The following is a 26,055-nucleotide window of genomic DNA, read 5'->3' on the forward strand; positions in this document are numbered from 1 at the left end:
GTTGCAATGTTTTGCTATCCTGTGTTTCTCAGTCAAGCTCTGAAAAGGCTCCTCCAACAATTTAAAAGCTTCCACAACAGAAAAGTGTCACCTGGATAACACCTGGGGAATTGGCTACAGGGTTTATCCAGAGTTTGCATTTCAAACATGCACAACACAGCGGGAGGTTCTCGTGTTCACAACAGCAGCAAATCCTCCGCATGCTTCAGACGGGAGGTGGAGCAGCCGGGTGCAGCAGACAGAGGCAGGAAGTGACGTATTAACTCTGCTGCGTGGATCACGTTTTGTTTATCAAGCTCTAATGACCACAAACTCTCTTGACATCTTTGTCTGTGTCTTCTACACGTGTGTCAACCCATCGGGAGAGGTTCTCCATCTCCAGCCCCCAGGCTAAAATTTTTCTGACTAAATTCTCCAATTACAAAAGATGGATAAAAGTCACATTAACCATTCCATCAAACCTCTTGTAATACAGTAAAAAAAATAAAAGCTGACAAAATGATGGAAAAACATAATCACTAGGACCAGTGAATACACAAAGTTAGTGAATTTCACAATTGAATGAATACAGTTACTAACTACGTAACAAGTAGTGCACCTCTTGAATCGACTTTTCAGAAGGGCAGTACATTGGCAGCATTTCAAAGTGTCACAGCCGTCCACAATAATGGCGCAGCTCTAACGTGACTACAGCTGATCCGTGCTGCAGTGTTCCAGTCTAATGGTGCTGAGCTTACACCGCTTTTCCCAGGTAGCCCACTAACAATATGTCCCATCATGCTGCATTATGTCTGTATAAACTATATTGTCTGCATCACCTACTGTAAACCGTACTTTAACGAGAAACCAAGGCAGAGGAAAAATCCTGAGCTTTTAGATTATCATGGTTTTATGCTTTTGCATCACCAATCTATAAAAAGATATATACTGTCCTGTTAACAATATGACTGGAGGGAGGGACGGGTGCTTCATGTTGTCATGGCAGCAGCTGCTCAGGGTTTGGCGGCTGCTGTGACAACTGTTCACTCATTTTAATGATGCTGTGATGACAAACATCATTTCTGGCTGGATTATTCTTTTTTACAGGAAAGATCTTTTTAAAATGAATGATGTGATGTATTTATTAGTGGCAGGATATTCACCAGGGGGTTGTTGCAATGAAAGCAGCTCATGCAAAGTGGAGGACTTCTTGACACCAGGGAGCAGGTTTGACATCTTGATTCTCCGCTGCTGCTGCTGCTGCTGCTGCTGCTGCTGCTGCTGCTGCTGCTATGAGCCTAGATTGCAACTCAACGCCCGGTTTTCAAAAAAAAAAAAAAAACACTAAAATCTTTTGCAGCTTGTCTGCAAGAGGAATGGATACAATCAGTATTCACTCACAGGTCAAATGACTCTGCAGTAGGCACAGGTTTTCATTGGAAAATGTGAATTTCACTCAAACTAAATTCACTAATTTCATCTTCTGTAATATTTTGTCAGTCTGCACTTTCTTGTGTTTTGTTTGCTACGACTACAACTATCGTGAACATGTGTGTACTTATTGTTTTTAACAGCTATTTAACAGTGAGATGAATTTCTCAGATTCTGGTGCGTTCATGATGTCGAACAGGACCAGCATTGGGAGAAAACTCCTCTAATGACAATCGGAAAACAGTCAATTGCCTTTTATCAGCGGTTCACCCGCCCAAAAATATGTATATGTGCTCATTTAGGTGTAGAATAGACATAACGCTCTGTATTAAACCAGACCAGGATCTTTCAAAGTGATGCTGTGTCCAAACATACCCAGACAAAAGTTTAGTATTTCTGTAATCGATGCAACTGGATACTGTCGTCTGCTGCAAGATCAGATAATTTGTCAGATAACAAATGCATTGTCAATGTTAATTTAACAAACTTTACCTTTTTCCCGTGTACTGTGCCGTGTGTTATTGTCTACACTGGTGTTCCATTTCCTCGACTGCCGTGTGCTCGCCCCAGACAGATTGACTGCTTAGTTGTAATGTCCTCAATATATTCTCTGCCTGGCGACCCGTAATCTGATTTAATATATTGCTTCACATTGTTTATTCATGATGAAAAATAGTGAGTCTGCATCGGCACAGCCAGAGAAAGAGAAATGCACATTCACACCTTTAGGCTCTCGTCATGAAAACGATACCCGTTATACTTTCAGTGAAGATCGAGGCTGTGGCTGCAGGATTTATTTCTCTTTACTTCTCGAGCTCAACACTTCTTTACTTTCACAGCTCGGAGAGACGCAGCTTTCCTCTGAGAGGAGATCACAATGCACCATGTTTCACACTTCACAGCTGTTATCATTAACTTTTCTCTTTGACTTCAGGAGTTTAAAATACAGATTTGATGGATTTCTCAGTCACACAGTAAGGAGCCTGTTTATTTTTTCAACTTAACAGGTTTATATGAAGCAGAAGTGTAACACCCACTAAACTGAAAGAACATATTCCATTGCTCCACTAAATGGTTCATGAGTTCAACCATCACAGGTGGTGGGATGGCTGCAAACCAGCAAGGCTTGTAGGTGTGGATCTGAAACTGCTGAAACTACAAAACAAAACAACTATTGCTTTGTTTACTATAGTTGATTTGAAAGTATATCTTATTTCTTGTATAATTATAGGACATGAATACAAATTTGAGTAAAATACAAAACAAAATACACTGAATGCGAGGCACAGATAAAAGGTGTATAACTTCTGCCCAAAATTAATTTATCATGAGGCATCGGAACACCACCTCCAATGAGTGCAGCCTGATCCAAGTGCAGCTAAATCAGAAGAAATGTAGGGGGATACGTATCTTCGTGCACAGCAGAAATTAAAACGAGGCTGCTGAAGTCAAAGTTCTGACAAGTGGCGTGCTCCAGAATCAGCGAACCCAGAGTGATGAACATTTATTCTTCACACGCAATCATTACATATAGACACACCAATTAAAAACAGTCAATATATGTATGTTGAGAACAGAACTGCTCTGGAGAACGAAAGCCCTAGACTTAAATCACACTTTTAGCATCTGCCTATGTGAGAACGCTAATGTCCGAGTCAGTTGCTGTGGACATTCTCCACAGTTTCTCCTGCCTTCATCCGAGTAAGAACTCTGTATAAAGTCCGATCGACTGCCGCTGTGAGACCACGTGGGAATACAGATTATCCAGTGAGTGGCCATATTGATCAGGTTTCTAACACACGATGGACCCAAAAACTGCCAAGAACAACACAAATATGTGAGGATTGAAAAAGCAGTGTCATACCCATGGAAGATGCTGACGAGATTTGAGAGCTTTCGGTGGAGCAGGCCGATGTCGATGTGCTTTAAACAGAAACACATCATCTCGGCAGTGCAATTCAAATGTTACTTCCTTCCTCTACATGCTGCACAACCCATTACCAGAGCACTACGGAGATTGGTGTTGTTGTGAAAGCCTCTGACTCGAAAATCCCCTGCTGCGCTCGTCATATGTGAAAGGTAGTTTATGATTGCCTTTTTCTTGCCTTTTTCCTGTAATAATTCTCTATCTGGATCCTTGTTTCTTACCTGCCTCATGTTGTGAGTGCAACATGCATTGTAAGTGCATGTATGCTCCAGTCCTCCAACAGTCCAGTCCAACACTAACATTGAAGAATTAACCTGTTTAACGTTTTTTTTTCCTTCCTCTGGGGCATTCACATTTAAAAATGACAAATTAGCTCATGCATAATACATGGCTTCACTCAAAATGTCTTTAGAAATCCGAAATCAATACAATCGGCTACATACTATAGGCATCTGGTCCAGTATATAAGAGCGTAATCATGAATAAAAGCTCTAATTTCCTGTGTGCATTTGTTTATTATTTGCTGTAAATGATGCAGCGTATTCAATCAGACCTATTTGAAAGAGGGGAGATGTTGCTTCAGTGCAGTGGAGTGAAGCCAGGTGTTGGCATCCATGTCATCCTGGCTCTACTGTGTAATAAAGAATCAATACATCCGTCTGTGGAGAGGAACTCGAGTGGCCTCGGGACTGCGCCCTATAGCGGCACTTCAGAAACACCATACAAAAAAAAAATGCAAATGTTCCTATTTATCATTATTTGGAAAACACCGACATAATTAGTCGATAGAGATACTTTTGTGACCGACCATTATGCAAATGTTACAATCTAATTGTTCTGGGGGCAGCTTCAAATGAATAATGCATACTGTATATTGCAGTAAGAGAGGTTAAAGCCAATATTCACGGAGAAGAATGATCTCATTAGGAGGACAATACACAGTGCTGCATTTAAAGCTGCCATTCTTTCATCAATGAAGTAAATACACAATTGTGTTATTGTTGCATTGAGATTCTGATGTATTGCTTTGCCCGAACTGAATTCATGTTTATCATGTCGGGACGTTGTCATGTGGGATTCACACACTGAGTTATTACAGCTCAGATCTTCAATCCCTGCGCCATATGTGGTGCTGTGGGCTAATGACTCTTAACACATTCTTGATAACAAATGTTCCAACAGGTAGAGTACACAGCATACAGACCCCGACATGATTCCACGCACCTTGAGATCCCCTGCAGGAAGATTTGTAGTGTTGATTAAAACAAACTAAATATCCCCACTTGATTTGTATTGCTCAGACGTCTGAGAACTCAAATTACAGGAAGCTGAATGTGAGAATGGAATTTTTTCTTCCCCCTGAATGAGGACAGTGGACTTTGACCCCCATCGCTTTCATTGAAATAGCTTTAAGATGGGGTCTCTTTGTGGACGGGGGGGGAGGGGGGGGGATGCAATCACTGCAGCCATAACCATTCCAATGTGTGTACAGTCAATTTTGTTTCGAGAAAATATCCCTTAAAGAGATTATTTTGACAAGAAAAACAACAATATTGGTTATTTGCTTACAACCGTAAAATAACTTAGGGTTTTTATGCTGAACAATGTATGTGACTTTAACACGAGACACTGCTGTCCGCATCCTATAATCTAGCCACTGTCACTTTCAATCATGAAATTCATAAATCTAAATGCAGTCTTTATTTATGTATGTATGTGGCCACGTGAGAGCAGCAAAACAAGTTTTTAAAGCTTTGCCATTTTATCTGATTAGATTGTTGTGGAAAAAATTCTAGCATATAATTGACTCACTTCTATCTCAGTTTCAATCCACACCACCTCCACTACATGCAGAAGCTACTGGTTAACTTCCTCTGGCATTTGAAAGGAGGATGTGAGTTCTTTCCAATAAATCAAGGTGGAAATACGCACGTTTTTGGGGTTTGGTTGAAAGAGAGAGAAAAACAGAACAGAATAAACTAACCCTGCATCTTTCAAAATAAATTGGAGTTATTTTATACCGTTACCTTGGATCCCGCCATACAGTTTTCATGAAAAGACTTGACCTTTGACTTTATTTATAGTTTTCACACTATGAAATGAGTGTCAGTGCGTTGATTGGTGTGCTGGCCTCTACCAATTGATCGTAAGTGAGTAAATAAGTCATCTGATTTGGCTTGAAGGCCCATTTAATGAGGACCATGGTGAGAGTACAATACACACAGTGAATGGGAGGACCTGTATTTTTCTCTACATATCCTCTGGCACTGATCCAGCTCCCTTGAAATAATCATTGGACTATGACGATGTTTATAGAGTGACTGGAAGAGAGGGCATTAGCTCATTCCTTTCACTATCTATTAAACAATCCATTATTCACTATTAATAAATAAATAAAGGCCAGAGTCACAGAGTCATGCTCATTAAGAGTCGAGTCCCGGCTACTGTATAACTGAGAGATGAACAGCACTCATCGATGTTGCAGGCCATTTTTCTCATTGGCTGTCTGTAAGTATGTGTCACTGTGTTTGCTCGGAGTTGAAGCTCATATCGCTGCGATGCTTTGTTCTCTGCTGTGGCAGCAGGGAGATAATGCAGACTTTAGCGCTTAAATGTCACACTGGTGCCATGGCAGCAGGCGTGTCAAGTTTATAAAGTATGCTCTTTTCTTTGGTTCTTCAGGTGACAAGCTGGGACGCTGTCCTTTATAATATTCATACAAGCCGGGAATACAAAGGGGGAAATGTGTCAGTGCAGCTTAACTGTTGGGATGGGGGCTGAGGGAGCAGAGACAAAGCAGCTTCTGCTGGTGCATCACTTCTGACACGGATGAGACACAGAGTGGGCGCAAGATTGTCACCGAGCAACGACGTTCATTCCCACACTAATGATTTTGCCTAATGCTTAAACATGGAGAGATGTGTAGAACTACAGAAATAGGGGCAACGCAGCAAGAGGAGACCTGCATAAAAACAATTCATAAGGGCAAAGAGGATGATGTGTCTGCCAAATTTTGATGGCAGTGATCACAGACGCGTATAGAGGCAGACAGTGTCTTCATGGGAATTTATGTTTCCAGGCACAAACACACATACACACAGTAATTGTCGTGCCGGCTCCCTGTCTATTGGAACTATTGTGAAAACAGATGGAAAGAGCCTAAGGAAGTGTACACAAGTTCTGTTCCAAATGGTGAGAGGGAGGGAAAATGTTTTCTCCTAACGCAAGACAGCAGAATGAAAGCTGAAGTGTGATGTAATTGTCTCATAAATTTAAAAAAAAAGTCCAGCACTGTCCGTGAATCTCCTTCACCGATATATATGCAAAAGTGGCGCTTGAAAATAAGCATGCAACGCAGTGGAGTTTTTGATGAGTCAACAGGAGGGTTACCTCTCAGGAGGAGGAACGAGACGGAGAGGAGGGAAAATAAATGTTACATAATGCAACAGGCCCTGTCCTTCAGCTCAATAACAAGGTGCTACGCTACATTACCCCCTAAACCTCCATCCTACTGGCACCAATTCTCATGGGGACCGGGCACATTTGCGATACATTTATTTCAATACGGCACTTGCCAGAAAGAATACCCTGCAGGAGGTTGATAGGCAACTTAAAATACACTCACTATGGTTACTGCAGCTTCATCGCAGACAGACCCACCTCATAGTATTTGCACTTGTAAGCAGAGTTTCCAGAGGGGCTTTATCAACCACTTCCACATGCTTGAATGTTTAAAGAGTGTAACATCTTACAAATGTGCGTCACGATCAGAATCAAAAGTGCGTCATCAGCATTAACGGTCGAGTATGGTTAGAGGAATCTTGGTGTAATTGTCTGCAGTTTTCCCATGATACTATTATGCAGCTAAAAAACAACAAACAGCAGCATCAACAATTTTTTATGTTTTCTTCAATTATGAAAAACAAGGTAAGGATAAGATAAAGGAAACATTGCGATTAGACCTGGTGCAACATATTTATATAAACCTTTTTTCAGTGCTCGTAGCCTCCTGAAGAAGAATTCAAGTTGCGTTTCAGACGATCTAAGCGAGGGAACACATTGTTTCAATCATGAAAACAACAACGAAAATAACAAGGAAGATTCAGAACCCGAGGATGTTCCTTCTGACCCACTGACCAAGGCTCAGCTGGTAAGAGACATGTTTGAGGAGGAGGAGGAAGCTGCGGATATCAGAGATATCGGAGAAATCAGAATCAAAAGTCTTAATTGCTATTGCACAAAATAGCATATGGCATAGCGTATTTTTAAGTTATCAAATGTTTTCATTTCCTGTCTGTAAATGTTGGTAATCAAAACAAGGATACTAAAACACTGGAGAGAGGAAATCAAACATACAAGATGGAGTTCGGAAACTAATGTGATGAGACTTAACATTGGAGGCGGCAGTGTTTCTGCACGTCTGAGCAGAAACTGACAATGTTATTTGGTTGATGTCTTTACTTTGCTCTCATTATTATTCAAGTGGCATTTACAAGAAGTCGGTAACCCAGATATACCCACTGGCAAACCTAGGAAATCAACTTGCTGCAACCTGTGCAGGATCATGGAGGATATTTTCTTTTCTTTCATTACTGGTCTTTCAACATGCTGCTTGTTCTTTAAGCTCTCTGTAGGAAACCCATGAGCCCAAAGTAGAGAATCTGAGGAGTTTAGAGGAATGCATGGGGAGACATGCCCTCCCCTGTAGTTGAAGGGGAATGAGTGAAAGCACCCCTGAGAGAGTCGCCTTTGAACAGCTCTCCTCCCCTGTGCTTAGAGGACACTGAGATCAACATCATTTTGGACTGGGTCGGGCTACAGCTCCAGCGGCCATGTTTTTGAAGTCAGCCGCTGACCCTTTATATTGTATTTTCCTCTGGGAGTGACAATTTAATCAGAGGATTCATTGGTCTCCATGTTTCGCCAGATTCACAAAAAGTGTCTCAGAGCAGCACTACCGAATCGAGCCAAGTCCATGAAATCGTTTCCTGAAGGACTCATGATGGATTTAAGTTCTGAGACACTTTTTTTTCCCAAGCGTGAAGCATCCAAAAAGGGAGAGAGCTGCACACAGACAGCCATTAGAATCGAGAGTTGTTATACATTTCGACTGGAAGTGATATTTACAGAAAGTAAATTATGACTGTCCCACATAATCTAACACGTAGAGCAAACAGCAGACGTGCATGTCTACAGACAGCCTTGGCATTTAGACTTCCTTCTAAGTATGCTACACAAACTAAGAATGTGATTATCACGCTCTCAGTGAATTTTTAATGTTTCCACTTTAACTGTCACATCACAAGATGCCGTTTGGTGTCATAACATAACACGCACGAAAACTTTGACTCATTGTACAGAAAGCATTTGCTTGAGCTGCTGACCAATTGGAGAGTTGCCTCTTTGCTGGGTTTTCTTCAGACATTAGTGGGGACAAGCTGTTTTTCCTGACTCCCTGAATAACTGTCGTCAGCTGCCCAGTCCCACGGGAGCAGCGGCTCAGCGGATAAACCAATGCCTCCTTCTAGTCTCTTGGAATTGCAATCCAAGGCCACCTTCCCTTTCCTCCTCCCCACAGGCTGTGGAGATGCAGATTACATCTCCCTGACCGAGAGGGAGCAGGGGAGAGAGAGGCCATCAGTGGCACCATTTTCATATTTCGAGGTGACAGGAGTGTAATGTATTACCTTGCCTTATTCCAAAGATAATAAATTCCTCTGTATAATGCCCAAAATATTCACAGTCGTATCAGAGTACTGATGGCTGCGCACCATGCTTTGCACCGTTTCTTGTGCCATTATTTTAATCCCCCACCGCTTTGCTCGGTGTATATCATCCTATCGAAAGGATCTTTTATTTCCAGGTTACTGCAGCCCTTGCTATCATTGAAGAAGGCAGAATACATTCCAACCTTGTCTTTTTGTTTGCAGGGTAAATTGATCTAATTCCTGTTTTAATCAATACATAGTCAATGATGATGAGTTGAGCCAGATTCCACCTCTATATGCGAGGTCATTTTGTTGCAGGCATTGTAAATTAAAGCAGTGCCAACATTAATAGCAGTGATAATTAATGGCCTTCTGGAGATTACGGCTTGGCCCACAGCAATAGAGCAGAGGTTATTTTCTATAATTTATATTTAAAACATATTTCACAAAGCCAAAGTGACAGGTTGTACCTATAATATACAGCAAATCTTAAACTTATTTTGAAAACAAATTCTCAGACTACACACCACATGCATTCAATTAGCTGTTCCTTGTCTCTTGAATCTTTAACATTTATTGGTTCTGTGCTTTGATTACAGAATCAGATTCACATTTCCTGCAGCTGTTGCCAAACTGGGCAGGCTAATCTGAGGTGGTTAACGGGACGTTTGAAGTTGGGGTTACTTGTGAGGAAAAAAGATTAAAAAAGGAGGTTCAACCCATTGATTGATAACCATCTAATGCCCAGAGACAGTCTAGACATCCTGACTTTTAGTACCCAGTGTGGACCCAGTTCCAAAAAGCACACAATCCTAAAGCTGCTCAGTTTCAGCAAATGCAGTTGGAAAGTTGAGAAGTCTCTGGACTCTGATGATATCATTAGTGGTTGTTGTTTTTTTCAAATATTTGAATGCTCTCTCTGAGAAAAAAGAAAACCAGTATGATATCTGTTTCTGTAACAAGCATTTCCAGCCACAAGTAGCATACTATATAAATGACCTGTTGCACACTGGGGGATTCATGATCATCGCACACTGTGGTCAATTTGTGAAGATGTCACTGCAGAAACTATAATGGCCTCATTTTAGCCAGTGAGAGTAATGACACAGGGATGAGGAACCAGGAATGATGGTTATAATTTGGCTCCTTCTTTTGGCTCATTATTTACAAAGGCTAATTAAACTCATAATAACATGAAACTGATCCTCTGTTTATCCATTAAAGGAAATCTATTTCTGAGAAGTATGTAAATAATGATAGTAACGAGCCAATCCTAATGTGGAGGACAAACAAAAATACATTATACTGTAGTCATATTATATTGTCAGTAGTTTGTACTTGTTTTAATAGCTAGAGATTTAGTTTATCCCAGATTATATTATATATATATTATTATAAACATAATTTATCAGTATCAGTATTATAATTATTACCATTGCATGTCTGGCATGTGATATATGATACTGTAATTGAAATAGCTCAAACGTAATCAGATGCAGCATTAAATATTTAAAGTATTGCAGTGGAACTAAATGTATCTATAGGTGGTACAGTCAAATAAATTTCAAACTGCTCGATCACACAAACTGTTTCTCATTTCACTGCACTGAAAAAATATGTTGAACCATTTATAGTGATAAGAAAAAGAAATGAGCACTTCAGCCAACAAAGAAAAAAAACATAAAAATGGATCAAATCTATTTAAAGAAAGAAACTGCAATTTTTATAATTATGTGCTCCATAAGACTTGATTGAAATTTCCAAAACACTTGAATCAAGGACTATGCAATTATCTTGTTAACAATAATCCGATTTTGTGCTAGAAAACCTCAATAGAGTAAGTTTAGGAAAAACCCCAGAGTCACAGTGATGATTGCTGAATTATTGAATGTACAACACACGTGTCCTGTTACTTCTCCCCAGCTCCACTCACTGGATGAGAGAAGTAATGAGAGCTGTTGGAACTAGAGAAAGTTGGATCCAATCTGAATAGATCTAATGATAAACTTCAGAAGGCCTGGCAGCCAACACACACATTAAGAATTGCAAAGTGAAAATAACATTTTGAGGATGATTGTGTCGAGATTTGAACGCAGCTGAAATGTGCTGCAAAATTAGATGGCAATTTATCTGTCACATCTATGGTGCGAGGCGTGTTGTGTCACCACACTTTCAATTTTACTTCGCCCTTGTTTTTCAAATTTTTTACATACTTAATTTGTTTTGGCTTTGGAGAATTTATCATTCATTACTTGTGGTTTTTTAATGTTTCTATTCATTTGGTTTTCTGTGCTGGGATGGAGGCATTTGTTTAACTGCGTGTTCTGCTTAATGTCATTATTGTGCAACTTCATTACATTTTTTAAGATAAAAAAAAAGAAATTAAATAAATAAAAAGTAATAGCATACCAGTTGATAAAGTTGTATTAATTAAAAAAAACGAATTGTTCCCGAACAAGTTATCTCTGTCTAATTAATCTAGTGCAGTGGCTGGTGAAGCTGGAGCCTATACTGGTATTTAGTGGGTTGGGTGAGAGGGGACACACACCAGACAGGTCACCAGTTCTTCACAGGGCTGATGAATGTTCATATTGAAATCAGAGTGTGGATTCCCACTTGTAAGGCTCATTTCAAACAAACACAGGTCTTAAAACAACAAAAAATTAAAATTCCTGACAAATGAGGTGTTGACAGTGTTGTATTAGTGAGGTATGGATGTGATGGCTGACTTACAAGTTGGACCAGTTTCGTCTGAGTCGTCCGGGCAGTCAGGCTCGCCGTCGCAGAGCCAGGCCTCGGGGACGCAGGTGCTCTTGTCATGACAGTGAAACTCCCCAATGTCACACACAATGGCTTCTGGATGACATGAGGAAAAAGGGGGTGGAGAAAGAGACAGAGAAGATGCAGCATGAGGTGATGGCACTGAGCAGGTGGTTCACATGATTCACCAGAAAACATGCACTGGAGGTAAACTTGAGCATGAGTGTGAGAGGAGCGACAGTTGTGTACTTGTTTTGGAACCATGTGCACATAAATGGATCCAGTGAAGAGACACTGACACGATTATCTTTCCAGGTAGAATGGAGCTGAATGAACAGGGTGAAAGCCAACAGGCATGTACAGTCATGTACTGCTTAATCTCAAGTACTGCATGTCCTTTTGTCAGCATTTTATTTTTTTTGCAAAGCACTCTTCTTTGACAGAGCAGAAGGCTAAACATTTTTTTTCCAGAAGATTAAAACCAAAAGAAGCAGAAGCAGGCGGTGCCCTGGCTTTGTGATTTTGACAGCTGCTTTCCTCCAACAAAGACAAGATGTCCTTCGCGCCTTGGCAAACTATTACAAAGCAGTTTGGCAAGTTTGTTCTTATCGTCTTGCCTCCTTGGTGTTGTACTTGCATTTGATGGCTGAATGGGGGGGGGGGGGGGGGGGGAGAGAGGAGGAGGAGGGGGGGTGAAAGCACAGTCAACTAAAATGTCATCATAGCCTTTCAATATAGCAAGCATCCGTCAAAGTGTTGACATGTTTCCTGCCGGTAGCTGTCAGAGACTGCGCTCCATCATTCTGCAGAATGACATAAGCCTTTGCTAAAGATTTGACACCACAAAGTGACCTGTCGCTACTTCTCCTCAGAGCAGAGGAAAAACGGTAATTTGTTTCTTAGCTTAACCCGCAGACCATCCGGCAGGCTGCAGCCGCCCCCCCCTCCCTCTCCCTATCTCCGTCTCCTTTTCCCAGTGTGTTCCTAACCCATTAGTGGTGGGAGTGGAGCAAGTGGGAGATCAGGTCTGCAGCGTTTGAACAGTGGGAGTGATAATTCAACGCACGGCTGCTCCCTGCCCCGGCACCCTCCAGCAGATTCACTACCCGGGGACAAATCTGAAAAGGTCAAACATCTCATCCATTCTTCCTCCTCTATTCAGGCTGATGCAATATAATCATACAAGTTAAATCAAGGTCTCTTTTGAATATTCAAAGCCCATTTTTTCCCCAGTTTTTAAAGAAGGGGGGGTTCGTAAAATTACACACCAAAGCCATCAAACCTTCAAAGAAAAAAATTTAATAAAATTCATGTCATATTGATCAGAGAATAAGGTAACTCTAAGTAGCCTCTATACTACTCGAGGAAATTGTCCACGATCATTATTTCTGCCCATTAACTGTGAAATACCTCCGACACAAAACAATGTAGTCTGAGAAATATTCCTCAATAAAATGTTAACTTCATTAAAACACTATTTTTGAGCAAGGCCGAGATTCTTGCTGTGATCTTCAGCAGAAACAGGCTGTCAGCTTCAGCACAGGACACTTTAGTATGATGGACTGTGCCTGCTTTGACAGTTTAATGGTGAATTACAATGAGGGTCACACATTCTTCTGACATTAATTACACTGACATTAATTGCATTTTTAAACACATGTCAAGTGTTTGTGAGCCGAGTGTGCTGCTGTCTACATTATTTACATTTCTCCTCAAAAAAAAATAAAAAAATAACCCAAGGCATCAAAAGGCCCATGCTGGGCTGGAGGTTGGCAGCAGCATGTTCAGTTTGCCGAAGTCTCTACAGGGATGTCTCCGAAGCTTCTAAAGCTGAATTGATTACCACTGAAAAGCAGAGGGGTTGGTGACAGAAGGGCCATTTCCTGAGCTCGTGATGGAAGCCATGAAAGAAACTGCCCCTGAATCTCAGAGCAGACAGTTACCTATTGATGTTCTACCTCCTTTCATGCCACTTCACCTTGAAAGCTAAAAGGCCAAATATGAATCAGGCAAATGACCTCTTGTGTAAATTCATCTCGCCCTTCTCCTTCTCCAAACAGCCTTCTCCTTGACGCTGGCTATCCCTGCAGCCAGTGTCAAGGAGAAGGCTGAATGGGAAAACCCATGTTGTTTCTTTGTGTCTGCCTCCATTTAATAATGGATCTGCACAAGAGAGGCAGGTAATTTCAGGTAATTTTATAGAAATATGCGCGGCAGGAATAGAATATAGGCAGCAGCAACCTTCAGTAAGTGTGGAAAACCTGGTTCCATTACCATGACAGTGGGAGACACACTGATGCACTCAGCCAGGCACATTTTGATGGGCTATATTCCTGAAACACTAGAGCCACCACCGGCACAAAATTGTGGCTCATTGAAGCGATGCTGAAAAAAGGAACCGATTTTTACAGGAGCAAAATTCCAGCAAAGTAAGGTAGGCAGTTTAGATAGTGTGCACACCTGTGTGAGTAAAACTATCATATCTATAAAATAATTCCAGTATTCTGCATGAACACACAGCAAATCTCTACATCCTGCATTTTTGCAATACAGCATCCACTCCCATTTTCTCCGTCCTATTAAAGTCTGAATTACATGAGAGCTTAGGTATTCATTTATCCCTCTAAACAATATTATATTCCAGAGCTATAACGCACTAAGGCATTACAATCCCCTGAATTGCATCAGACACACAGTTCACAATATGGTACAGTGGATAAGACGTAAGCCACGGGCCTATTCAAACAAAACCTATGTTATAAAAGCAGCAGTGCAGCGCACAGCTCAAACTGGCAAATTAAACGTCAGCTATGCTGTGCAGCTGGAAAAAGGAAGATCTGAGAATATTCCTAAGTCAGGGCTATCTTACGGCTGCAGGTTGAGGAGGAGCTGCCTCTCAGAGAAGCTATTTGCAGCTCCTCCAACCTGCTCCGCGCTCCATAGAAAGCCGTGTGTGAACTTGACAGGGCAGTGATAGTCCATTAGACCCATGTTGCATTCAGGGCGCTCAAAGTCACCCGGCAAACTAGTGTAGAGGAAAGAGAAAGAAGTCTTTGAATAGCTCTGGCAAGAAATTAATTTGTGAAGCATAAACAACAATTTACTTTACACTCAAAGAAAGCTTCACTCCTGAAGAGAAAAATGGCCAAACAAATAATTTGAGTCCTTGAACTAAGAGCTGCAGCTGGTGATTTAAGTTGAATAATGTGTTTCAAAAATTTTCTTTTTTTTTAATTTCTTACTTCACTTCAGTTGTCGGTGTACAAGCAGGCGGAAAACATTGGGAGAGAGAGAGCAGGGATGACGTGCGACGAAGGTGACATGAAATAAAACCATGGACATTGCAACCATGGCAGCAAAAACATTGTGTCCTCAAAAGCAAAAAAAATAATAATTTTGCACGAACCCACACTTAGAAACTTAGTAGGAAACTGACTGTCTGTTACCCACTGAACATTAGCTCAGCTCGCCACAGAGATTGGAAGAAGAGGGGAAGAGCAAACCTGAAAATCACCGACAACCACTTCTCACTAATTAACTCACAGTTGTAAAATCAATGTGTAAAATATCAAGTAGCGGTTTTATGGGATTAGGTGATAGGCCAATGTCAAGGACTTCCAAGAGTCTCTCTTGGTTTCATAGCAACCTCATAGCCATGACAACCCTCTAATGTAAGTGAGCTTTAAAAGTACAGATAAGTGGTTCTGATATTTTTTTCGAGAGCCAAGCTAGATGTTACTCCAGGTTCATTATTTGCCTCTTGTGTATAAATTGACATTTTAGTCAGAGTGAAGTTATTTTTGCAGTTCCCCGAATTACCATGAAAAATAAAAAACAAATGATATACAACTATTTAAACTGATTATCATGTTGCTTCTCTGTTTCCGAAGCCAAGCAAAGATAGCAGCCTACCAGCCTCTTGGATTGGAAAGAATTGCATTAGACAAAAATAATGTGTAGAGTGATGTTCAGGGTTTGCAGTTAAATATTTGAAAAGTAAAAGAGACGATGAGACAATGATCGATATCTGAAATGATTGCAGATGCTACACAAAGATACTATAAAAAAGAAATGAACGAAGGGGCAGCGTCCTTCCATGACCCAGATGGTTACGACTGCTACACTACGGCAACAAAAGGATCTGACCTCTCTCTGGATTCTTTGAATATATAATCTTTGTGTAGCATCACCACTGATACAATCCGTTCCTCAACTTTATTATGACCCTTTTCTAACCAATACAATTCATTTCTACACCTGCACAAAACTTGAATGACGAATTAGTTACTGGGGTTTCAGGGGTTATGTACAAATCATTCACCCAAATGAGTAGCTATAAAGTATGTGCAAAAAATAGAAGTAAAACTCCTCCATCACCCTGATGTCAGACTGTTAATATGAATACCATTGTGAGTGTATGAGGCTGGAATATTCTGCTCAGGGATTCATGGGTTTTGTAACCTGAGTTGAATGAATAAATACATTTTTCACTAGTTTCTGAGGACAAGTGTACTATGGCACAGACATTAAAATGTACTTGGAATATTTTCTTCTGCAAGTACTTACAAACACACACACACACACACACACACACACACACACACACACACACACACACACACACACACACACACACACACACACACACACACACACACACACACACTCACACAGTAGAAACCCATGTACATATAGAGTGACCTTAAACCCTTTTTACAGTGTCACAGCAGACTTGGCATTGTGGCCAGTTGCAGGTCGCACATGCATCATGAATAAGCACGTGTTTATGAGCCAAACGATCCAGGTTATTAAGTACAACAACAGAATAAGTTGGTTTCCATATCTTGAATCTGCCAAAAGATGCAGTGCAGTGCGGCGCATCTCAATGAAGTCTCACCTGCATAATAAATCTTTATTACAAGCGTATCACGAGAAGTCACATACACCATGTGGTATTTAGACTTAAATGTCAACCGCGTCAAGTCTGATCAGAATATGGAGACTAGAGAGAGTACCGTGACTCCGCTGACTGATGAACGATTTCAGAATGTCACAGCACTTTCTGGACGCAAGCCCAAGATTATATGTGCGTGTCAGTTCTGCAGCACTCATCTCCCCTTGTTGATTGTAGAGGGGGAAAAAGGGGAATTCTTAGAAATCTCAAAGCCATCTCAGGATAGAGAGATAGAGAGAAAGTGAGAAAGCGAGGAAGAGAGAGGAAAGGATGTGGTAAGAGCGAGAGGTAATTATATTTACAGAATCTGAGGTTTAACAGGCTCCAGGAAACGGCCGCTCGTACCCGGGGCCATCCCCCATGGCAACGCTGAACAACTCTGCATTCTAGCCGTGAAATGGGTAAGAAATCAATGCTGGAAGACTTTGGGGTTTTCATTAGATACTGCCTGACCTTAAGCACAGAGTGAAGTCACTTTTATTTTCTCTACAACAGCAGGGGCATGTCAACAAATTATTGAACGCGAACACCACATGAAAAGTTTCAGAATACAATCGCAGAATGGCCTCCTGCTCCTCGGCATGAATCCCATCACTAGTAAACAATGAGTAGCTCATAAAAACCAATTTGAATCTATATGCTGTACGGTGGCCTTTTACCTTACAGCACATTTGCAAATAAACAACAACATTACAAGAAATTTGAGTATTTTTTGAGTTATTTGTATGTTAAATAGCATACTATTCAATTAAAATTGCCTTTGCATCTTAACATTGTGCCAATTAATCTCAAAAAGCATGATTTACTGCTACATGTTGCTACTTAAGTGTATTTAGAATGTGTAAATGGTAACTGGTCTGTATTTATATTGGGTTTTTCTTATCTTGATGACGACCCAAAGCAGTTAACAGTACAGTTTTCACCTATTCACACACATTCATATGGTGCATCTATGTGCAGCACTTTCTTTATGAAAAGGTTACATTTCAGGGTTCAGTATCTTGCCCAAGGACACTTTGGCATACAGAAGACTTAGATCAAACGGACCACTTTCTAGTAAGAGGACGACCGCTCACCCCCCTGAGCCACAGCCTGGGAACTTTTCTTTTCTGATTGAGATCATGATTTTCATCTAAAAGTTTACCAGAGGTGACAAAAACGAGAATAACTTTGATTAAATTCTTGACTCTTTCTCTGCCACCGAGTCCTCGTCTCATTATTTTATGACACCTCTCACAACAAACCTTGCTAAGTGCATGTGCTCTACGGCGTCGAACTGAGCGACAAAAACCTAAAACTCATTACTGATAACAGCTGTAAATAAAAGCCATTTTGCTGCTTAATCTCAGACCTGCCACTTTTCTGTGAACTAGCAGGAAGAATGTGTTGTTTTGGACATATAAATTCATTACCAGTCGACACAAATGTAATATTTGCTAATGAATGAAATTCTCTTCTTACATCTTGGTGATTGCAGTAACTGTAGTGTGAGGAGCTTTAACAACATCGTACAAAAAAGTGTTCCCGTTACCCATGTTACCCAAAACTGGTCTGTTTGTGCAATGGCCTGTGATTTGTCGTAACCAGCATTCAATTTTGATTCCTGAATGGTGGCTGTTGTTAATTTGGCTCATAGCGGGCTTGGCTCTATTAAATTCCAACATTATGTTAAAGATTTGGCTTATAACCAGCAATGAGAGACGAGAGCGACCACAAATATTGAACATATTCTCCGCTTTGGCTGGTGTCATGCTGTTACTGCCACCGCACAGAACCAGGGTGTAGTGGATGAGGGTTTGAAGTCGTGACCTCTGGGATCGTGTCGTCATGACTGAGTTCAGTGACACAGAACGGAGAGAAAATGCTCCGCACAAGAAGGGCATCCTTGTACGGGCTGTGTGCCACAGGCTGAAGCCACGCCTCCACACACAGTTTGCTGTGGTTATAAACCAGTATAACATGTATACATGCACCAGTATCCGGAATACTTATGGAGTAATCTAGCTCATAAAATTGGGTCTATTAAAAGCAGGCTAAGGTCTGGTCCCAGATACTGATATTAGGATATGACATATATGCTTAAACCCAATAACAGGATACTTTAAAAAGCTCATGGAAGGATAGTACTGTACATGTGTGTGTTAAAGAGCACAAATTAATGTTAGCCAAATGATCTCACAATTTGTTCAAATACAAAAAACTATGACAGAGGCAGATAAGACCATTGAGATGAATTGTAATTTAAACTCCTCCGATAAGAAATCCTTCTACACATTTTAAAGGGCTCTGAGTCATTCTCTGACTTGTGGCCTATACACGTGCAATTCATTTGCATGAGAATGTGTCATTATACTGCCAATAATAGAAAAGAACAACCCCACCCCCCCAAGCCTCTCATGGCCTGGCTCCCTTTCCGTGCTCCACCCAAGGTCACCTAATCACCATGTTCCTTCAAAGACCTCTATCCTAACCAGGAGCAGTCTGAGGGATTTATGTCTCACTCCATGTCATGATTACCAATCAGGTGGAGTAATGGCTGCTTAAGCAGACAGGGTTTTTGTCATCACTGAGGGGTGAAGTGCCAGTCAAGGTTCCCGCTGAGCTGGTCCAATGCTGGCTGATACTCTGTGGGGCATGGCAGTGCCTTGGGTGTCGCCTCCAGATTAAACTGCATTATCGGAGTGGAGTGAGAGCTGTTATAGGAGGAGATCACATCCTCACCGGCCGTCACTGTACCACAGCAGGCACTTATCGAGCCGTCCATTATCCAACAACTCCATATCCACCTTGAAACTCCCACGAAGTTAACCTCATTAAAAGTGTGCAAACAAGAATAAATTGAAATTCAGCGATAGTACCAAAATATCACCTACTTCAACTGTAGCAACATTTCATCATTAAATCCAAAAACCACAAATTGATATAATTTTGTATATATTTAAACACAAAATGGAGTTGGGGTTTGTTAGATTTTCATTTCTGCCTAATCACGCACTGGAGTTGATTTTAATCAAGTTGACCATTAAGCTGTTTAGAAGAAGTAATTAATCAAGGAGATAAAACAAATGATAAAAGGCAGGATGAGCCTCACAGACACATTTTCTTAACGACCGATTTACCATGCAGTGCATTTTGCAGATTTCAGACATGGTTGAAGGACATCTTCAGAGGAAAATAAATATTGGCCTTTGATTTTTAAAGACAAAAGCTTTATTTTATTTTGAATCTGTATCCTTCAGACGTTACATTTCAAGACCAATTAAGTCACACTAGTGCAACTAGACCCAAAGTCCCATTTCAAAGGCTCCTTCAAATGCTGCCGACTAATGCATCCTTCCATCCCAGAGAAACGACGGCTCAAAAAGCGGGACCCTCCCTGGCCTAACCTATCCCAGGATTCATTGCACTTCAGTGACCAACCAGTTTTCAAAGGGGTAATGGTTGAGGCAAGCGACAAGACGTCTGATGCTTAGCACTTCAACTCAATCGAACAGCTAACGGTACACATGTTAAAAAGCCAAGGGGCGTTAAAACCCTAAATGCAACAGCAATAAAGGATTTGGTTTCTGCCTTTCTAGGCTGGATAGAAATCGTTCTCCTAAGGATGAAGCCCGTAATCGAGAACCAGCAATAATTTTGAATAATCAACATTCACAGCACAATGATAACATTTTATGTCATGTTGCCACTAGAGCCTTTCCCTCATTTATAGTGTTTCTGCAGATTGTTCCCCTCTCTTGTTGTTTAGTTGTTGGGCTACGATTTCCTCATGCAGCCAATCCACCAGTGCACCCACTACCCATCCTCCCATCAAGCTTCTGTAGTGCACTTTATTCTCCAGCCCCACACTCCAGTCTTTTGCAGATTGTTGGTTTCGCCAGGGTGGCAATAACACTGAGGCCAAACCTAAGGTCAAGTTTGCACTTTTATTGTGTTTGCTTGAACATTGTCTAACTCAGGATGCCTCAGGCTGTTACCTGTAATCTCAGTCTGCCTGTTTCACAATCTACGTTCCAGCCAAGAGTCCAGCAACCTCCGCCTGCCCGGCTCCACCCGTATCTCTGAATCAACAACCCGAAAGCCCCCCCCATCAGCTCCTCGATCAAACAGTTCGATCTGCTGCAAGTCTCCTGTCTAAGTTATTTTTAGGTTAAAATGCAACTCAACAAAAGAGCTTCTGAAACAGTCAATATTTTGAATTGTGTATTTTTTTCAAACGTACTGTGAGATACGATATTGAATAGTTGTCAACCTGCAAAAATGAATTGTCCAATAAAAGACCAAAATCACACAACGGCACTTTGGTTTAACTCTCTATATGATTTAAATATAACCCTACACATTGCTAATGTGGCATTTCTGTCTCATTGGCTGCAAACTGGACCATAGAACCATGTGATTACTATGGACTTGCCCTTTATTTGAGTTTTTCCACTCCTCTCCTCAGTGGAAGTTGCACAGCTGGGAATCTGATTAGTTTTGTTCCATTAGAAGCGGAGAGACGTGTCTCTTCCAATGTGAATCACAATATAAAGAAGCCTTATTAGCCATGATAGCAGTATAACTGTTTAAACTGTGCTGTGAACTGGGTACTGAAGACAGTGCCATATTGGAGCAAAAAGCATTCTTCTTGTGAGGGAAAATCTAGACCTTATCGAAGTAGTTCGGAAGTCATTTGTATAAAAATCATGAGGGTATGTGTAGCTTAATAATCTCTTTTCAGCCAACAGGCTCAAATTTTGGGTAAATTACTTTATTTTTAAAGGGATAGCTCACAGAAAAATTTAAATTCAGTCATTATCTACTCACAACAATGCACTAAACACTTCTGGAGTCTCAGGGGTAAACTCTTTTTAAAAGGGATGTTACAATCACAGATTGGTTATATATATATTTATATATATTATATATATTTTTTAAATTTTATTTATAATGGCTGTATTACAGTCTGTTACACTGCTACAACTGGCAGCAACCTAACCTCAGTATATTTAAAGTAAATCAAAGAATGTATTACATGGATTGATGACTTTCATCATTTATTTAAAACCTGCAATAACTTCTGCACCTGCAGGGGTTGCATTTGCTCAGTACACATGAGTGCCGAACTGAAAGGCTCATACCGAAACTCTAGGTACAAATATGTGTACGCTAAACCTAATAAATTAAGCTTCAATCATTTCAATGTTTCCAGACATCTCGGTGTCTTGACAGTCTAACCCAGCTGTTTAGCTTCTAATACGTCCACACACTGATATTATTGAGGAAAAACAACCTAACAAGATTTGCAGCATTGTTGCATTTAAAATAAGATCACTGAAGAAATGACCCAGTGGCTGAAAAATTGATTAATATTTCATGAACTAGATGTTGTGTGTGACAACAGTTCAAACCAATTAAGACTCAAATTAACATGAATGCAGAAACTATATTGTGTAAACAGATTAAGCATTGACCCTGTCGAGTGAAGTGACATGTCTGGACAGATCCCCAAGTGTCAGCTAATCTAAGATTCCCCGGGGAAGCCACAGACACTTCAACACTGCTGAGGCTGAAGCAGCTAAGAGGCAAAGAGGCATCATTTCACGCAGCATCAACTTCAATAAGAGCAGAAAACAACTTAGGTACGGTGCTTTAAAAATATACAATATGAATAGAATTTAGTTCAATTAAATGCAGCATTATTTGATTAATTATTACTGTAAAATGATACCAATTAAGTATGAGCACAACCATGTCAAAGGAGAATAAAAATAGTGATTTTTGCAGCAAAAAATTATTGTTGCAGCTGCTTCAGCATCAGGGCAGACGCAGATTATGTGAGGGCATGTTTGTGTTGTATTACCGTGTCCTCTCTCCTCACTCCTCTCTCCTCTCTCCTCTCTCCTTTCTCCTCACTCCCCCGCTGACCTGCGCTCACTTCACACGTTAATAAACACCATCACTTATCAGACATTATAAGGACACGTACAGTACTTGAAGTTTACTCTGTTTGCTCAAGAGTTTATTAGCCATGTACTGTATTGTAACACATTGATAAGAGGTTCACCTGCTACTTACAACATGATGTTGGACATGATGCGCAAAGCCCGGACATCAGGGTCAAAGTGACTGGAAGGATCCGGATTCATGCTCCAACATCATCGATTAATAACTAGATAAACGTGATAATTTCAGTTTGTGTGAAGAGAGACAGAGACGGGCTCTCACACACAAACACACACACACTTCTGCAGACAGTAGAGGAAATAAAAATAATTACATCACTATTGATCTACCGATATGATTTATCATTTCGGGGGCAGATCACCATTCGTTTGGGGGGGGGGGGGGGGGGGGTTGTCAGTGTTGACATTGTTGGTTCTCAATATTTTCTCTAACTTAAACTTAATTTACTAATCATTCAGACTGTGACTGAGTACGATTGTGTTAAAATTGAGGGAAGAGATGCTCTGGCTGAACCTACAGCTTCACCTCTACAAACTGTGATTGCAGCAGATTTGAAGTTGATAAGCCAGACCGAGAAGCAGCAGCCAAACCTTATCTTAGTGACTTGTCTTTTTTCACATTAAATATAAGATATCTTAATGCCCAAAATTCTAGATCCACACTGATAACACAACAAGTCTGACTTAATCTCATCAAACTGAAGATTTTACAGAAAACCACAGTGGACATTGTGCACTGGTTCAGGTGTAATTGTGTAAAAGGTAAAAGTATGGTTGGTATGTTTTGTTTAATTTTGCTTGTAAAGGATTTCATTTTCAAATTACCCTTTATAAGCCCGTAAAATAGATTTAATTAAATTTTTATTTTAGATCTACAGAGGGCGATTTATTAATGCAAACTTTGCATTTTTTGTTTGGTTTACAAGCTCAAATTATTTCCAAACCAGCTCTGAGGGGTTAAAGTGTGGAGACTGTGCTGCTCTTCCATTATGTGAATTATCATTATCTTGCTGTAGGTTGAACCCATGACCAATCAGGCTTGTTACTTATCTTTTTTCCTCACCACTCTAAATATACTCTTTTGCTTCCTGCAGCTGAGTACTGTCTATATAATGCCTCAGAGGATGTTGTAACATTTTATTCCAACCCTGGCTTTTTTAGAGACAGAGGCTTTTAAGTCATCAACAACAGTTAGGGCACCTGTAGGACTTGTTTGCATTAGTAAGTCAAGGCTGTGTTTAATTACACTGCTGTAGGAAAGCCGTAAGTTAACCAATTTCCTAAACAAGGATTTAAAAGGATGCTGCTATAAAAATGAGACAGAAGTGGGGTGTCAAACCTTGTAAAAGTAGAGAGACTTTCATGTAAATAAACAAATCTGCTACATATTACAAATTGAAATGGTGTGGGAGTTTCAACCAGTTTGCGGACAAATGCATTAATTATGTATTAACATGCCAATGCGTATATAAGTGGCTGTACTGTGTGTTTAGTAGCTGCCGTAGGTCCTGAAGCTAATGAAAGTAAGGGAATGATAAGCAACACACATTACTTGTTAAACAAAGCTGAGAACGGAGTGCTTTCCACATCTCGGCCTGAAGCAAAGACTAATCTGGCTCCATTAAGACTTCCGAGAAGAGAAACGATTTCTCTGCAAAGCTGTGGGACAAGAACAGCAGCCTTTTTACACATTTATGACGTAAGTTATGTCACTGGCTTATGTTCAAGGCCTGATTGAACGTAAAAGAGCAAAACCAGGCCTCTGTGGTTTTTGATGGTGACCTATGACCACTTGTTGGCTTTTTACAGTGTTTTTACAAACCCACTCTGTGACTCTGCAGCACATAGCTCACAGTGACAGTTACTACCCGCAGTTGTTGCAGAGTTCAGGTCACACAAACATTTCCTATGGGACTTTAAATCTTAAAGGCAATTTGAAACATATGCCAAGATGGACAAGGGGGGACAATATATTGATGAGCGGTCGCAGCTGCCTCTTAACTTGGATTTAAGGTCATATGTGAAATAACTAGTCAGTGTGGAACCATGGATATCACAGCTTGGAGGATTTTGTGTGAGTCTTTAGTCTATGCAGATTTGATTGCCTTTCATTTGGGAAATTAAATAAAATAACAGATGGAATCTAATGGAAGATGGAAGTCGTGTCTACCGGCACTTTTTCGTTCAGTTTGTTTTGTTTTAGGATCTGGTACAATATAATAAAAGTGCAGTTACAGTTAAACTCATCAGCACAAAACAAGTTGACGAAAAAAATATTTTCTACTTTGAATATTATAAGTGCACTTAATGAGTGTATATATCCACCAAAGCAAAACAGTCTCATCATTTTATTCAGATCTCCACCACTGTTGCACATTCATAAATATCCATCCCCATGCTTGATATTCTTCATCAAGAAATCTTACTAAAGACAGAAACGCAAATGCAGACAAAAACATAACCTCCTTGGGGGGAGGTAAGTTCATATTTAGTTTATACAATAGCAATTCTTGGATACTCAGATCCTAAAATAAATGTCCTTTCATGACTTTTACACGTTTCAGTGAACACCAGTGCAACACCAGTGTTTTTAGTAATTACATCCCAGTGCAGCTACTTATTTACAGGAATCACTAAATAAATAAAGGTGTCTGAGAGTAAGACAGGGAGGCTGATTATCTCAGGGTCATTTGGGTGTTATTGGATCTTTCCAAGCTAATTCCAGAATAAGCTTTTAGGAGAAAAAAAACATTCACTTTCAGACTCGAGCTTCTTGTTTCTTCCTGAGCAGCAGCTCAGCAACAGGACAGGAATTGAGTAAATAAACTGCTGAGACCTCACAGCGAACACCAACACAGCATCAGTCTTTCTTCCGAGTGCAACCAAAATAAAAGGAGATTGTACATATTGAACAGGGCCATAGGCAGTTATGAGTAGAATCCATCAGGAAAGTCGATCGGGTCGGCCTCTTTGGGGCATGAAAGTGAGTCAACAGAGGGAGGATCGGCTCTGCTTTATCGCCTGATTAAAATCAATTTGGTGTGTCCAATGCTGAAGGTGGAGCGAAGGCAATGGGAGATGATTAAGCATCTCCTCCTCTCTCGCTACAGAACAGTGTGTGGAGAGAAAAAAACGCTGTGACATCTCTATGACTGTGATTCATGACATGTGGTACAGGAAATAAAACAGAAAGGTCATCAGATGTGTGCCATCATGCAAAACAGACAGATTATGAAATACTATTTTGACGTGCCCTGGTAATGATGACTCCCGTAAGAGAATGAATAACCTACATATTCACTGCATGTGAGTTCAGATCCAATTAGTCCAATTACATGTTTCCACTCA

At 40.5% G+C, this 26,055-nt stretch overlaps 1 protein-coding gene across 1 annotated transcript in view; it reads right to left on the reverse strand.

Annotated features, from left to right (window-relative positions):
* The window catches only part of lrp1bb (low density lipoprotein receptor-related protein 1Bb), a 180,215-nt gene extending 161,921 nt beyond the window's left edge, over window positions 1–18,294 (reverse strand). Inside the window, exons 1-2 of the mRNA XM_061088066.1 lie at window positions 18,291–18,294; window positions 11,779–11,901 (exon numbers count right to left, since the gene is read on the reverse strand). Of these exons, the coding sequence (XP_060944049.1) occupies window positions 11,779–11,901; window positions 18,291–18,294 (127 nt within the window). The remainder of the gene's footprint in view (window positions 1–11,778; window positions 11,902–18,290) is intronic.
* Between the last annotated feature and the right edge of the window lie 7,761 nt (window positions 18,295–26,055).

The sequence above is a fragment of the Limanda limanda genome, chromosome 16, assembly GCF_963576545.1.
Source record: "Limanda limanda chromosome 16, fLimLim1.1, whole genome shotgun sequence".
Lineage (NCBI taxonomy): Eukaryota > Metazoa > Chordata > Actinopteri > Pleuronectiformes > Pleuronectidae > Limanda > Limanda limanda.